Source organism: Scaptodrosophila lebanonensis, unplaced genomic scaffold, assembly GCF_003285725.1.
Source record: "Scaptodrosophila lebanonensis strain 11010-0011.00,11010-0021.00 unplaced genomic scaffold, SlebRS2 tig00000043-arrow-pilon, whole genome shotgun sequence".
NCBI classification, from domain to species: domain Eukaryota; kingdom Metazoa; phylum Arthropoda; class Insecta; order Diptera; family Drosophilidae; genus Scaptodrosophila; species Scaptodrosophila lebanonensis.
The window spans coordinates 13695453-13710147 of record NW_022060545.1 but is presented as its reverse complement, the minus strand read 5'-3'; the positions used below and the strand labels follow the sequence as shown (position 1 = coordinate 13710147).

Below are 14695 nucleotides of genomic sequence, written 5' to 3'. Positions count from 1 at the left end.
TACGGAAGTGTTTCAATTTTATTTCATTTTCCAAAGATGCGATTCTATGTTATTTTTGCATATCTGCGATTGAATCTATAATATTCCCAAAAATAGTATTTCAATCCTTTTGGGAGTATACCTAATTCTGTTTTTACACGGTAGATTGGTTCGATAGCGATTCGAGTCATAATCGCTTAGCATTCATCATCATAGCTCAGACTGTGTAAAAAAACGGAAGTCGATTACTTAATGAATTTTGCTTTTATTATTATTATCCCAATATTATTTCTGAATGATTCCTACTATATACATAATCACAAATGCCGAAAAGAAAGTGAACAGTTGAGTAAAATAGAAAAGAACCAAACTTCGATTTGGATTCTAAGACCGTTACTCTTCATCTGGCTTGGGACAGCATGTCCCAATTTGTTATAGGAGCATATCAGGATTTTATGTGCCAGGAAAATCTGTATAAAGAACTTATTTTTAGCACTTTCTTCCATCAGATACAAAAAATGGGTATTATTATGCGCATTTTCTAAAAAATAAATATAGCACCTAGAGTTAAATCATAATATTACAACAAATTGTAAGGTTAGTGGTTAAACACCCAATGAGTGTGTACACACACGAAATCGTATGATGCGCTTGGTTTTGTACACACTGGTGCAAAAAACGCTGCCCGGTAATCGTACATCGATATATCGCGGTCGTCGAAACACCGCTACCGTCTGGCATCCCTAGAAGACACAGTTGCAATTGAATCGCCGAAGGTAAAGCAGCGTTGTGACGCATGCGGGTTCGTTTCGCATGAAAAAAGTAAATAATACGGCGCTAGTGTGTGTATATAGATTTGTGAGAGAACGCCTTGTATATGACGCATAAAACATACAAATTATATGTGCAACATTTGAGTAGCAAAATTGCTTAACATCAAACACAAATTTTAGGAAGCTGCCCGAGCAGTTCTATTCGGCCAAGTGCGACTGTGTATGTGAGTGTGTGTGTACGTGAGTGTGTGCCAAATTATGTAAAAAAAAAAAAACAAAGCTCTTGATGATGCTTGTGTGGCCGTGGCTGCGCTTTGCTACTCGAAACTTAAGTTAAAAACAAAAGCAATTTTAACGATCGTCGACGCTGCTATAAATTAATGCTTAAGTATATGCAGATGTATTAAAAAATATATGCAGAAATTTAAAACAAAAAAAATCGCATTGTTTAAGTTCCAATTGTCTCGCTCGCGCCTACAAAGTGCATAGTCGCTCTTCGCTCTCGACACGGGCTTGCTTCGGCTCTCTGTCCCGCCGCCGCCTCTTCCCCACCACTCATATATTGCTGCTGGCTGCAACGAATGCCGCTGCACAAAATTTCCTTGACGTCATCAACAGCAGTGGTAGCAGCCGGTTTTTTGTTGTTTTACTTTTATCTCACTTCAATTCAACTAAAATCGAGACCAAATGATAAAAATTGTTTACACTTGATTGGGTCTATATATACACACACACACACATATGTATGTATGTATGTCTAAAAGTATCAGTGCATTTGTGCCGCTGACTACCTGCCGTGTCTGCCACTATTGCCGCTGCTCTTGTCGCACTCACTTGCCCTTACCCTCACCCTGCTCTGACACGTCTGCAGTTTACCTGCAACGTCGCCGATGCCGCCGCGTTTTGTTTTGCTTGAGAAACTTCTGTTTATGTAAACGAAGAAAAGTATTAAAAATTGCTCTTTTTCATAGAAAATTAAGCACACGTTAAAACGAATTTCCCTAGCGTGCATTTCACCTAATGCGTCTTCGCCTCCGTCTGCCGCGAAACAACAAAAAAGAAACCAAAAATTAATTAACCTTTACGGATACACAACTTCAACCTCTCTTCCTCTTCTTCTATTCCTCAATCGAATGCTGCTCCCGCCACTGCACTGTGGAATACATTACCATCAACATTTGTGGATTATATCAACAAAAATAACAACAACAACAAAAACAACAACGATATCAACAGAGGCAACGTTTCAGCAGTCGATTTGAGAAGAAACAGCGAAAAGCAAGAGCATAAAACTGGCAGACGAAAACTCAACGGAAAACTCCGACAAGATGAGCTGGGGTACTGAGTTATGGGTAAGTCCGGTCCCACATTTTAGATAAACTTAATTTGTATAAGTGTACACTATTCGAAAATTCTACGTAGATTAAAACTTACGTACATACAAGTATGTACATATATCTCGATTTCTTGCCCAATGAGTTGACCAAGCTGTCGACTATCGTACAGAAACCGAAACAGAACGTCTCTGGGCCCCGCACGTTGGAAATGTCTTGAAACTGAAAACTGGTTTTGCGGGTTTTATGTAAATTGTTGCCATATGTACGAGAGCGCCAGTGCTTCGACTTTATTTTGTCGCTGTGCCCCATGCGTTTTCTGCTTCTTCTTCTTCTGCACAATTTTTGTGGAGCCCGAAGCTCTGGCGCATTCTTTGCAGCTGTCCCCGGTCCAGCAAATGAAAAAATGGTCAGACTGACGCTTTTGGGGCTTATGTATGTTTGTGGCTACCATTGTTCCTCTGTCCTCCATTACCACTGCTCAGCTGTTTTACTGGTTTGGGGTCTGCCTGCATGACACGCCCGATCAAATGGCACATACCAAGTCTCTCAATCAATTCGTATGGCCCACCTGGCTGCATGCCTCACCCACCCCTTCCCCATAGTGCCGATTGCCAGAGTTTGCGGGCGTGTTGCATACATAAAGAATTTTGCACAGTTGCTGAAAAATTTTTTGCGTGCTCAGCTGAGTCGGTGTTTCTTTTTTAGCCATTGGCTTTAGTGCTGAACGCTGTAACTGTCTGTCTACTTTCATTTATCGGCAGTTTTTAGGGGTAGTTTTGTGCATTTTCGTATGCCCTGCGCGCCGCCCCTGCGCAACGCTCCTGCCTGCAACTGGGCATAGTTCTTCCTCTTTCCCAATTTAATCTCATATATATGCACACAAGTACGTGTGTATGTGTGTTTATGTAGTGCAGGCTAAAGGATTTCATGTCTACTATCACGTATATATATATATATATATATATATATATATATATATATATATATATATATATATATATATATATATATATAAGCATATATACGTATATCCTTACATATATATGTATATGGTACAGTAATATTTAGAAATGTGCAGGAAGGACACTGTTGGTTCCAAATATTGCGTGAGTTAACAAAACGGTCAATAGTTCCACGTATAATCAACTGTATCTTTATTTGCTGTATTTGTATTCCAAAGTTCGCATTGATATTCATTAAAGCTGGGCATTCTATTGCATTTTCATATTAATTATATGTATTTGTTCACGCGCGGATAACTTTTCAAAACAGTCTTCTAGTCATAAATATATGCATAAGTAATAGTGAATCTAATTTATGGAATAATTAAATATAAACGAATCAGTTTTGATTACATTTGATAGCATTCCTAACTATAAAATTCAATTTAGTTATACCTTTTATTTACAAACGTAATATCTTCATAATATCTATGTCTAATAAATGAAGATATATTTATGAACAATCCACAACAGAATGAAAACTAAAATGATCTCAGTTTTATTTGAATGTATAGAATAACTTTGCATTAACAAGAATTACTAAGCAAACCCCAAAGCCGAAATAAATATGTTAACGTTATGTTTCTTCTCATATATGCCTGTAAATCTTTAACGAGGCTGGCCAATATTTTAAGGAGCTACTGTGCTGTGTGCTGTAATTCTGGTTTCGTTAGTTCCGGATTTAGTTTTTGAATTGTGTGCATTGTTGAGTTTTGGAGGATAAACAATACTTTGTATGCGACAGTGAATACAAAATTTACATAGCTACACATTAGAAACTTATTTGTATTGACAAGCAGATGACTCAGTTTGGATTGTTCAAGTAGCCATAGTATCCCAGTGACCATGTTTGGTGCGCCATCACAAGCCCCATCGAGTGTCTGCAGAGCATGCCCAAAATATTTGCATAAATTATTTACACGCCAATCTATGGACAATAGCTAGACGAAAAAGAAATGCGATATGTAAGATTTATTTGTTTTTATATTCATATGTATATAAATAAATACAATATGAATATATGTTTTTCATTACCAATACGAATCGCACAACATGCAAAGGCAAAGAAAGTGTGACCAGTAAATAATTTACTCGTTTTTTTTCTGCCACGTTTAATTGAAACTGGCACGGCAGCAGCATAAATAAAAGTTAAAAATTATATTTATGCTTCACAATACTTACTGTGGGGTGCGCTAATAAGCGGCTCTGTCGGGCACTTGGCTAGCGCGTGGCTAAGCGGGTCAGTTGTGCGCCAACTTACAAAAAAAAACTTTCTTTGCATTTTTATGAACAAAATTTTCACTTTAATTAAATTTGAAGCATGCCCGTTCGGCGCGTCGTCTTAAAGTCATAAACGCTAAGCGCGATGCATATGCAAAAAAAAAAATAGCTGAAAACTGTTTTAAAGGCCCGTGTCAACGACAGTAATGCACTGTGGGTCGTATTTTAAAGCTATGCGAACAAAATATTTATGAGGTCTTCAACTATGTAAATGCCTCGAAATGTAGGTGTATTATTTCATTAATATTAGTACATACTTCTATTAAAAAATTGTCCTTATTTTCTAACAGCAATTTTAACGCAAGTTGTCAAGAAAATTATTGCCTAAGAAATCTGAACAAATTAGCGAAATTTTTGGATTTTTGATATAAATATATAACATGCATTGACAGGTAAAGCCTCAGCGTTAATGAATAATTTAATTCAGAGAAAATACATGTGTTTCTCTCTAGACGCATTTCTCAAATACTTGTTCTGTCCGCCTACCTTTAGAAACCGAATCATTAATGCAACGCCTCTCCCTCTCACTACTTTACTTCCCTCCATCTCTCCCTGCTATGCAAAGTATTCTAAGAATAGATTGCTGCGATAAAATCGTACTCCCACAGCATGGGATGTATGTGCCAGTACAAGTATATATGTACTTTTTGGTTCACTTGTTTCGTCTTTTCGTGCAATTTGTCCCGAATATTGTGTTGTGGGTCTTGATCTTTAATTTCCGAGCCACACTCACGACATCCAGTCGCTAGCTGTTAAGTTTTAAATCTTTCGGCTGTTTCATGTCTCTGCCGTAAGACTATAATCTTTTTTAAAATAACAACTGAAAATCGGGTCATGACATTCAGGCGGACGCAATGAGCTTTCAGCACGGAAATCATTTAGCAAAGTTTCAAATTATTCATTCGACAGTCTCCACCATACATGAATGTATTAACATTTCCAATTTTGGAAACAGCTAATGAGCTTAAACGTTAGCTTGTCCAATATTAGCGGTTAACCATCGCTTAAATTGGTGATATATTAAAAGTTGACGCAGTCCCGCTAAAAATAAACACAACAAAAAAATAAAAGCTATTTTATGAGCGCCCCGCTGTAATGATGAGTGACACAGTTTAGGCGCCCCCCTAAACGTTTCTACACATGCACATTTGTGCACGATGGGGCCTTTAACAACTTCTATAAAGAGAGAGCAGGGCGATAAAAAGCAGCATCAGCGATTGCACTGTCCACGTATAACATACTTTTTTATTTATTTACTTTTCTTGGGGGCGCAGTTTCAAAAGAATGAGGTCCAGCTGACCCAAGCTCATATATCTTTTAGCAGCAGGTAATTGCAGTTGCTTTTCAGTGGTGTTGATTCATAGATGATGGTGGAATAGTCAGCGATTTTCCTAACGTGCCAAGATTGAAATCGAAATGGCCGACACACCCCCAAACGTGCACCAAATATTGACACATGAGCTTCCCCCAAAGCCTTCTTGCGCATTTCCAATTAAGTCATGGCAAGACTTCAACAACTGTAGCTCAAGGCCATTGCCCAGACTCCCCACACATGTCTCTATGTATATCGTGCCCTTAAAGTAACCCCTCGAAACGCAATTTTTATTCTATTTTTGTGCAGTATTCTTCCTGAATGTGCACCCTATCTGAACAACTTGCCGCCACATCCCATCGATTTTCAAGACCTTCATGATGGCGCCTGTCTGCCTCAGAACTTTCGCAATATGCTTAGCGACGCATTAAGATTTTTTCTGGCATTCTGTTGCTCGGGGGATTACAAGTTCGTGTGGTAAGAAGATCGGGGTGGCAGCCCTCTTATTGCAATTTCGACACTCGACGGGTGGTTGCAATCATTTTACCGTTTCCGTTGCAATTTCAAGTCGCAGCTTCTAAATGTGATTTTCATATTCAAGTCTCGTAATTTATGTATCAGATGTTTTATATTCTGCATTTGAAAGGATGTTGCTGCTGTAAGAACGTTATAAAATCACAAAAAACTGAAAAAAAGTAGTTTCATGAAATGTATCTGAAAAAAACTACAAATTCAAACTGCTATCCAGCTTGAATGCCTTTCAGTTCTAATTCAATTTGATCCTTAAATGTATATAATCTAGCGTACTTGTTAAAAAAGATAGTAAATTTAAATCAAATTAGTTCAAAGAAAGGGACTTGCAACTTGAGCTCTTCAGTTAAGCTTTAAAATGGCGGCGCTCCGTATCTCTCAAGTTTTATCACTCTCTCTCTCTCTCTGCCTCTTTTATTTCAATGCAAATGCACGCGTTTTTAATATTGTTTTTTGCAGTGCCACTCAAACGTCGACTGCATATTAAACTACATAATCTTTTTCTGTGTTGCACGGATCACCTTGCCTCACGTCGCGACATTCACTTCGTCTGCTTTGTCTGCATCGCCGACTATTGATTTCAGTAGCCTTCAGCCAGATTGCGCTGCACGCATATTAAGTAAGTGGCATGTGGCGAATCTGCATATATACATGGATATATGGGATACTTTTGGCCACAGGTATCATATGCAAATGCAAACCATTCGAATTACGGCGCCAGAATTGTGACATATAGTGTCTGCAAATGGTTTCTCAAAGCTTTTAATTGTAAAGTTCAGTTTCGCACATTGCATAAAAATATAAACGTATCAGATATACATCAGTTAAAATATAAAAAGAAGTCATCATTATCATAATCCTCTCAGAATGAAAATGGTTCATTTATTTTATATTTTTTTTTTTATTATTGTTTACATTCTTTATATTGTTAATTATTGTATTAAGGTTATTTATACATATTTTATTTTCTATGAGTATCAACCCATAAAAAATATCAGTAAACGTATGTTTTCTTTATATTTAAAAAAAATGTTCTGCTTCGCACTTGAATATTTTACTTTATTGCCTCCTTTAAGTGACTTCTACTGTTTTAAATAAAGTATATATATACATACATATGTATGTATTGTATATGTCTGCCTGCTGTGTCAAAGTCGATAAGCGCACTTATGTATATACTCATATACATACGTACATATGTAAACATTGTGCACATTCTTTCAGCAGTTCATATACAGTATAGTATGTAGAATACGCATTTCCTGTGCATTTTATCACTGACCAACTTTTTTAATACAAACCAATAATCCCAAGAAATGCTCTACATTTGTTTTGCTTGGCTTCGAATTGATATTAGTATTAGAACAGCATTTTTATAAGCCCGCATATAAAAAATCGAATGCAAAATCTGAACGATAAATATATTTTTACGAACTATACATAATTTAAAATTGTTTAGGAGAGTGGGTATGCGTCATCGTTAACTTTAATTTTAGTCCACTCATCTCCAGTACCTTTTTGCTTCTTCTAATGCTCGCTGATTCAGCTTCAAAGTCTTACTTTTTCGCTTGATTTAAATACTACGAAGTATTATTTAACACTTTGTGAAGCATAACACATTCATTTCGTGCATTTCCGTCACATTTTACAGCCGTGATGCGTCAGAATTTTGTTTACAACATATGAACGTTTGATTTTATATTCAACTTATCCGCAAGTCCATTGAAGCGTTTGGCCTGTGACTAAATTGAATTAACCTGTTGCTGCCAGCACTTGTCCAAATAGCACAGTAACTTGCTTTCATTTTCCATATTTTACTGAATGGCAGTTGTATATTTCTTGTCTAGGTATTATTGTCTTTATCTACAGTCGTTGTCGTCGTATCGGTGTGAGCCCTGATAATGGAAAAAGTTAATAGACAAATATTTGCTGTCTCTTAGATACAACAGTAATATCGAAGCTAACGATATTCCTAGGCCACTAACATTTTTGCACTTTTGAACGTATGCAATCTATCTTTTGGGTGTGGTCGTGATTTTCATTTTATTATTATAGTTTTATTATAGTTTCATTTAACTGTTGGCTTTTAAGACTATTGACTATTGTAAACTGTTGCTATAGGAAGATTGTTATTTAAAATTAATCAAATTGAAAGAAATAGAAGAAAATATGTGTTATCAAAACATACAAAAATTGAAAAATATATCATACAAAAAAGGCCATATGTTCCCGATTAAATATTGCAAAGAAATGTGTTTTGTTTTTGTAAAATACGCCAAACATTTTAATTTTTTATCCAAATATTCAAGTGAATTGTTAATTGTATAATTCAAACTAAGAATTGGAAATCGTCTTTCATCTCAACAATTTTGTTGTTGCTGTCAGCAATGACCTTCAGCATTATAAAGCTTTATATGATAGTTCAATAAATTCATATATTCTAAATACTAAGCATTATCATAAACAATTGTATTCATAGCATTTTCCACATTTGCGGTCGCCGGACTATATCATAGTGTTACATATATAGAATATAGACAAGCTACAAACACAATTCAACTTATTACTCATATATGGAGCTACATGTAGTATATGTTTAGTATATGGCCGTTTGATAACAAGTTTTCACATGCGAACTCTCATTATATTGCCACGTTTCCTCCGTTTTCTTAGACCCTGAGTCAATGATAACTTTTCGGAGCCTTTCCTCTTTTGAGTCATTCCACTCACATCCACATCAATATACAAGTAATGTTGACTCACAAGGGGGGTTGCCCGGGCGGACTCTCACCCACGCATAGAGCAACCCTGAAGGCAGGCCCTCACTAAATTGTTGTTGCTGATGACTCATACATACGTATGTATATACGTTGGGTGACACAGCTGACTGACGCTAGGTGGGTGGTGCGCCCGACCCTTTGTGCTTGGGCCTGCATAAGTTGTCACTAATATTAAAAATATTTTTAGCAAAGCCTTGATTATGATGTTTGTTTTAAAGTAGAACACACAGCTGGCTGAGGAGATAAGAGAGGGACAGGAAGAGTGAGAGAGGGTGCCGTCAAGGCTCTTGCTTTAAAAGAGCTGCACCATATGCCTGACAAGTTCAAAGGCATACTGAAAGAGGTTTCTTTTGCTTGTGGTTTGTTGTGTGCCTCATTTGTGTGGCTGCCGCTCGCCTTTGTCTTGCCAAACAACTGCCACACCCGCAATACAAATGAGTCTTATTTCCTGTTTCATGTCATGCCCAACCGTAACCCTGCCAAAATTCATGCGATTTTTTATAAGCAGGTATACACACATTTAAGACTACGTAGTCAATTTTTGAAGCATATGTTTCTCAAAAGATACCCATAAATCTTTGGTTATTTTAACGAACTGCACCCGACACAGCATTCTATTTGTTTGTTTGCAAAAAATTTGGCATGCACTGGTAATACGAGAAGTAAAGTAGATATGTTATGGCGGAAATCGTAAAGTGGAAGTGAGATAAGGTTTTTTTGCCTCTGAGTACACCCAGCAACATTGGAGCGTGTTGCGGCAACATGTTGCTGACTTCCTGTCTCGCGTGTACATTCCGCTTACTCCGGTCATACAATATAAGTATTTGCATGCGTGCGTGGAGGCAGGCATGAAAAGTATGTTTGTAAGTACGAAGCATTTATGTAGCGCAGCGGTGCCAACGAACTCGCGACTCTGCCATTAAAATTCATAAAGAAATCGATTCTTTGGCAAAAGGGCGTTTGTTTTGTGATCGAGCACGATCGAATGTTGTTGTTGTCATGTTTTTTTTGTACAATATATGTATATGTATATGCCATATATACCTACATTCGTATGTACATACGATACATATGTATATGTATTTGCGAATGCATGGACAATTGCAGCCGCTTTCAATTTCTGCAATATTGAATCATCATCCGGCATTCACTTGCAAAAGTTAACGGTTAAAAGCTTTTCTGGCTGCCGGCTGCGTCGCAATTCGCTTGGCATTTTTGATGCGGGGTGGCGATTGTGAAGCCATTGTCTGGCTGGGGGTGTGGATGTTGCATGCTGCTTTTGTTCCCTCAGAATGTGCAGTCACTTTTATCTTGACAAGTACGAGTATGACGTTTTCAAATAAAAAAGCGTCAATTATCATCGACCACACCAGCATCAACAAAGTCGTTTTTATGGCGGCTCCTAAAATGGTTTGTCTTTGTTCACGCTCTCTACGTGAGAGGCATTGGCATTGATAACTCTGGCTGTCACATCACATCCCATCCAGCATGCACCTTTTCCATTACACTGAGCAATAAAGGCACTGGGAAACGTGCATACAAATAGCATTCGTAAATCATTTTACGAACTTGTTGTAAAGTATGAAACGTTAAAGCTTTTTCCGAATTGAACAATACACTGTTTAAACAAATTTTCAAAGCAATTTATTTATATGTATATGACTGAAGAATACAAGCTTTACATGTAGCAAAAAGAAAAAACGCCTTAGTCGCAAATAATTTATATGGGTTAAAAAATGAAATAATCTAGATTGAAAATTGTTTTTAACTTTTAACTTAAGCGATTCGATAAATCAATTCAAGTTCAATTTAAGCCGATCTTAAGTTTATAAAAATTTTCTCAGTGTATTGCATATATTTTGCATATGTATATCCAAGTCAAGAGGCTGACGTCGGCAAGCTGGTTGTCTAAATTAGTTGGTTTCTGCCCCGAAAGGCACGTCTTTTGAAAACTTTGTAACGTCACATAAGTATAGTATATGCCTCTATGCACACTACATAGTCAACATCAGCGCCGACGGCGGCCTGGTAGCATAAAATTCATAACAATATTAAAAAGCCAGCCAAGTCAATCTGTAAAGTGCAGCGCGCAGGGCTTCTGACAGCCAAGCAAGGCGGCAGTGGCAACAACAACAACAGCAACAGCAACAACGTCGCGACTGCCTGGGCAACAAAAGTTGTCAGAGCAAGAAGTTGGTAGTGCAATGCACTCGACGCCGGAGTTGCTGTCATTGTGGCTGCCAACTATGCATACATATGTACATATGTGGATGCATGTAGCTATATACATATATGCATGTATGTACATATTTTGAATTGCACATCTGCTACTCCGTCACAGGCAAACAAACTTCGCCGTCATCTTGCGAATGTGTGATAATTATGTAAAGCTGTAGTGGTTGATAGTATGTATGAGAACACGACAGAGAAGGGAACTTTAGAGAACTATTAATAAATTTGCATATGGCTTATTCGAGTAGCGAAGGAGACTGTGTAGAAATTGGTTATTTTGCAATTACCAACACCTGGCATCTATACTTACGATAATATTCTATTTCATAATGGTCGAATTTAAATTGCTATTACTGTTTGAACTAAAGTGTTCAGAATTGATTGAATATATTCGGAAGATACACTAAAAATAACTTAGTAATAACATTTATAAATGCTTGGCTTAAATTAGGTTTTTCCCCATTCTTTGGTCTTTTTAGGATATGTTTATAAAAAATGAATATAAAATATTTGTGTATAGTAAGTCTCAGGAAGCAATAAAGTTTCTACAAATAATCATTTAAGTAAATAACTCTCTAGCTAAAATATACATAAGCATACAGGTAATAAACAATAAACTTCCCCGAATTGGAATTGGTGGATTGTAAATAATTGTCACATGAAATTTAATGGAAATTTGAGTATTTGAAATATAACCAAATATATCAACGCCAAGATCAATCGGATTAAAAATATGATATGTATCTATTTACATTTTAAAATCCATCAATGACAGATATGCATTGAGTTATCCTCATTGTATAGTTACTCGTTAAGTTTAGTCTGATAGGCCAAAAGAGTGACTGCAAAATATAAAAAAAACATTGTCTCAAAGTTTACTCTAAAAAACAAATGCATAATATTTGAATTTTCTCTCAATGTTTTTTACACGAACAGGTAAACACTCTGCAATCAATCAAGCCACGTGAGTCAAGCCCCCCATCTGGTTTATGTAGATGCAGTCGTTCTTTGCTTGCTGTGCAGCCAGTTGAGTTTATTTTTATGGCCAATATTATAAACAACATTTGTTTGGGCAAATGCGTTCACGCTATGTTTATATTAAAATTTAACATTGACTGAAGGCCCAGCCACCCACACGGGCTGTGAGGCCCCAACAACTCCTTGGCGCATTTCCGTGGCATTTCTGTGCCTTTCTTTCTTTCTGTTTCTTTTAGTAAACAAGGCGTCATTTATTTGTACATAAGTAGCTTCGCTACTTTTACTTTTGCCAACCGATTGAACTGATCTGCTCGTCGCTGCCAACGTTTTATAACCCCAGTTGCCAAATTTCGCATAATAATATTTTCACCACTTTCAGTTTCGATAATGTATAAATATGTTGATGTATAAGTAGTATACATTTGAGTTGCTGACTAATGAAGTCACTTATTCATCAGCATAACCAACATTACGAATCATAAACGTCAGCGCCAAGTTAATTTGCATTTCAATTGTGCAGCAATAAACACAAGAGCAACAATGAAAAATATTTTTATAAAAGATTTGTAGCTATTTTTGTTGTTGTTGTTGTGCAGTTGCAGGCGAAGAGGTATTGTTGTTGTTTATTGGTTTGCTTGTTTGTTTGTTTGTTTTTTTTTCGGTGAAAATTATTTATGCATTCTATGGCATCTGTCTTTCATAACTCGAAGCTCTCGGCAAGTGTAAACCTGTTTCTATTGTGAGATTAACTCTTTCGGTCGCCTATCTATTGCTCTATGCGGCTGCATAATTTGAAATTTTAATTAAATGGCCTGCCTTTGTGTTGTTGTTGCTATTGTTTGTCGTTAAGTTTTCTATGAAACTCTGTCATCTGGTTTTTATATGACTGGCTGCCTATAAAACTATTCAGACAGCTCGTGAAAGTGAAAATTTAGGTATTTCGAACAGTAGAACAAACAAAAAATGCTGTTGTGGAGCAAATCAAATGTGCTTTAAATGCAAATGGATCCAACAAAAACGACGAAGAACATCTAACAGCTGTTCAAAAGACGGCCTGCCGATCGACGACGACTAAAGCGACTAAAGCGTCATCATAGTTTGTAGGCATTTGCATAAATAGTTTGTTTCGGCATTCTTAGAAAACTCTTGGAATCTTGTTGCGCATTTAACGGTTTGGAGATGCAACTAACGGTGCCTGAAACTGAACAAAGAACTTAGAATATATAGTAATGCAGTCGGCTAATTTGCTTTTGATCAGCACTAACGGGATTGTTGTCTGCGCTTATGTACTGTAAAGAAGTTGAGAATTCTATAAAACATTCTTTGCATCTCACCAGAGCCACAAAAGTTTTTGACCATTCTAAAAATAAGCTTTCAATAGCTACTTGGAAAATTTTTTTGAAAACAAGCAAAACACTCATCGATGCGTATATTTCTGCACAGTCCCACACCCACACCCAATATATGTACAACATATAAAAGAAAGAAATAAAAATGAATATCCGTGCCTACATACATATATACGATTATAGTAGATGTGGTGGCAGACTTCGCACTCATAAATCTATTAGCTTATTAGTTTTTGGAAAAGTTTCAGCCATTTGGCAACACTTGTTAGGAAACCGGCTGCGCTTCCCTTTAAATCAGTTAACTGTTTTACTGTCTGCCCAGACCCAGACTTCCATTGTTACAAAAACCTCTGTAGTTTTTTCTTATTAAGTTCGCACTGCAATGGAAAAATGGCAGTGGCATAGACCATGTCCATTCAATAAACCGACAGCTGACGAAACTTTGATTCGATGCTCGTCAAAAAACCCGCTTATTGCTTGATTACGTATTCCTCCCTCCTCACTAGGTTGAATGGTGTCTGGCAGCTGAGGCTCAATTGTAAGCACTTGGAAAATCAAAACAATGACGCGACTGGGCTCGTCTGCGCAGCACTCAACCATAGAGACAAGAAACGAGGTCTCTAAAACAACTGCGAGCAATTGAAACCAACAATTATTTAGCCAGTTTTTTTTACTTTTGCAGCAAACACTCTGTCTCTTTCCTCTTTCCTTCCTGTTTCCAAAATGCACACCGACAGCCCGTTGCTTACGTATAGAAATATACTATGTTTGTTGTTTGAACGCTAGCTTTTCCCGCAAAGGTTTTTCACTGTTTAGAGATTATTATTTTTAAAAAATAAAGAGATTTGATGCCAACCTACGCGACGAATTATTCCATCTATTCCATTATCGTTCTAATTCTCTGGTATCCCTAATAGAGCTGAAAAAAAAAACAAACAATAATAGTCTATGTACTCTACTCAATACAAATACTATCGATAATATTTCTTATATGTATCTTTACTATTTTACATTGTATGAGAAATTGTTTTTCGATTGTTTTTAAACTCTGCTCTTAGATCGACTCTGATCGACGCAAGGTCATATAAATTTAATTTTTTTGAGAGTAAAGTTCTTAAACCACCCATTTTACCCTTTCTACT

General features: G+C 36.8%; 1 protein-coding gene across 5 annotated transcripts in view; it reads left to right on the top strand.

Annotated features, from left to right (window-relative positions):
- Positions 1–748: 748 nt before the first annotated feature.
- LOC115622682 (formin-binding protein 1-like) overlaps positions 749–14695 on the top strand; it is a 37135-nt gene continuing 23188 nt past the window's right edge. For 4 of the 5 annotated variants that reach the window (XM_030516704.1, XM_030516703.1, XM_030516701.1 and 1 more), the window contains exons 1-2: positions 756–801; positions 1989–2104. In XM_030516704.1, the coding sequence (XP_030372564.1) occupies positions 2081–2104 (24 nt within the window). In that variant the 5' untranslated portion in view covers positions 756–801; positions 1989–2080. Of the gene's footprint in view, positions 802–1988; positions 2105–14695 lie in introns of all 5 variants that reach the window. The other variant, XM_030516702.1, reaches the window with a different exon arrangement.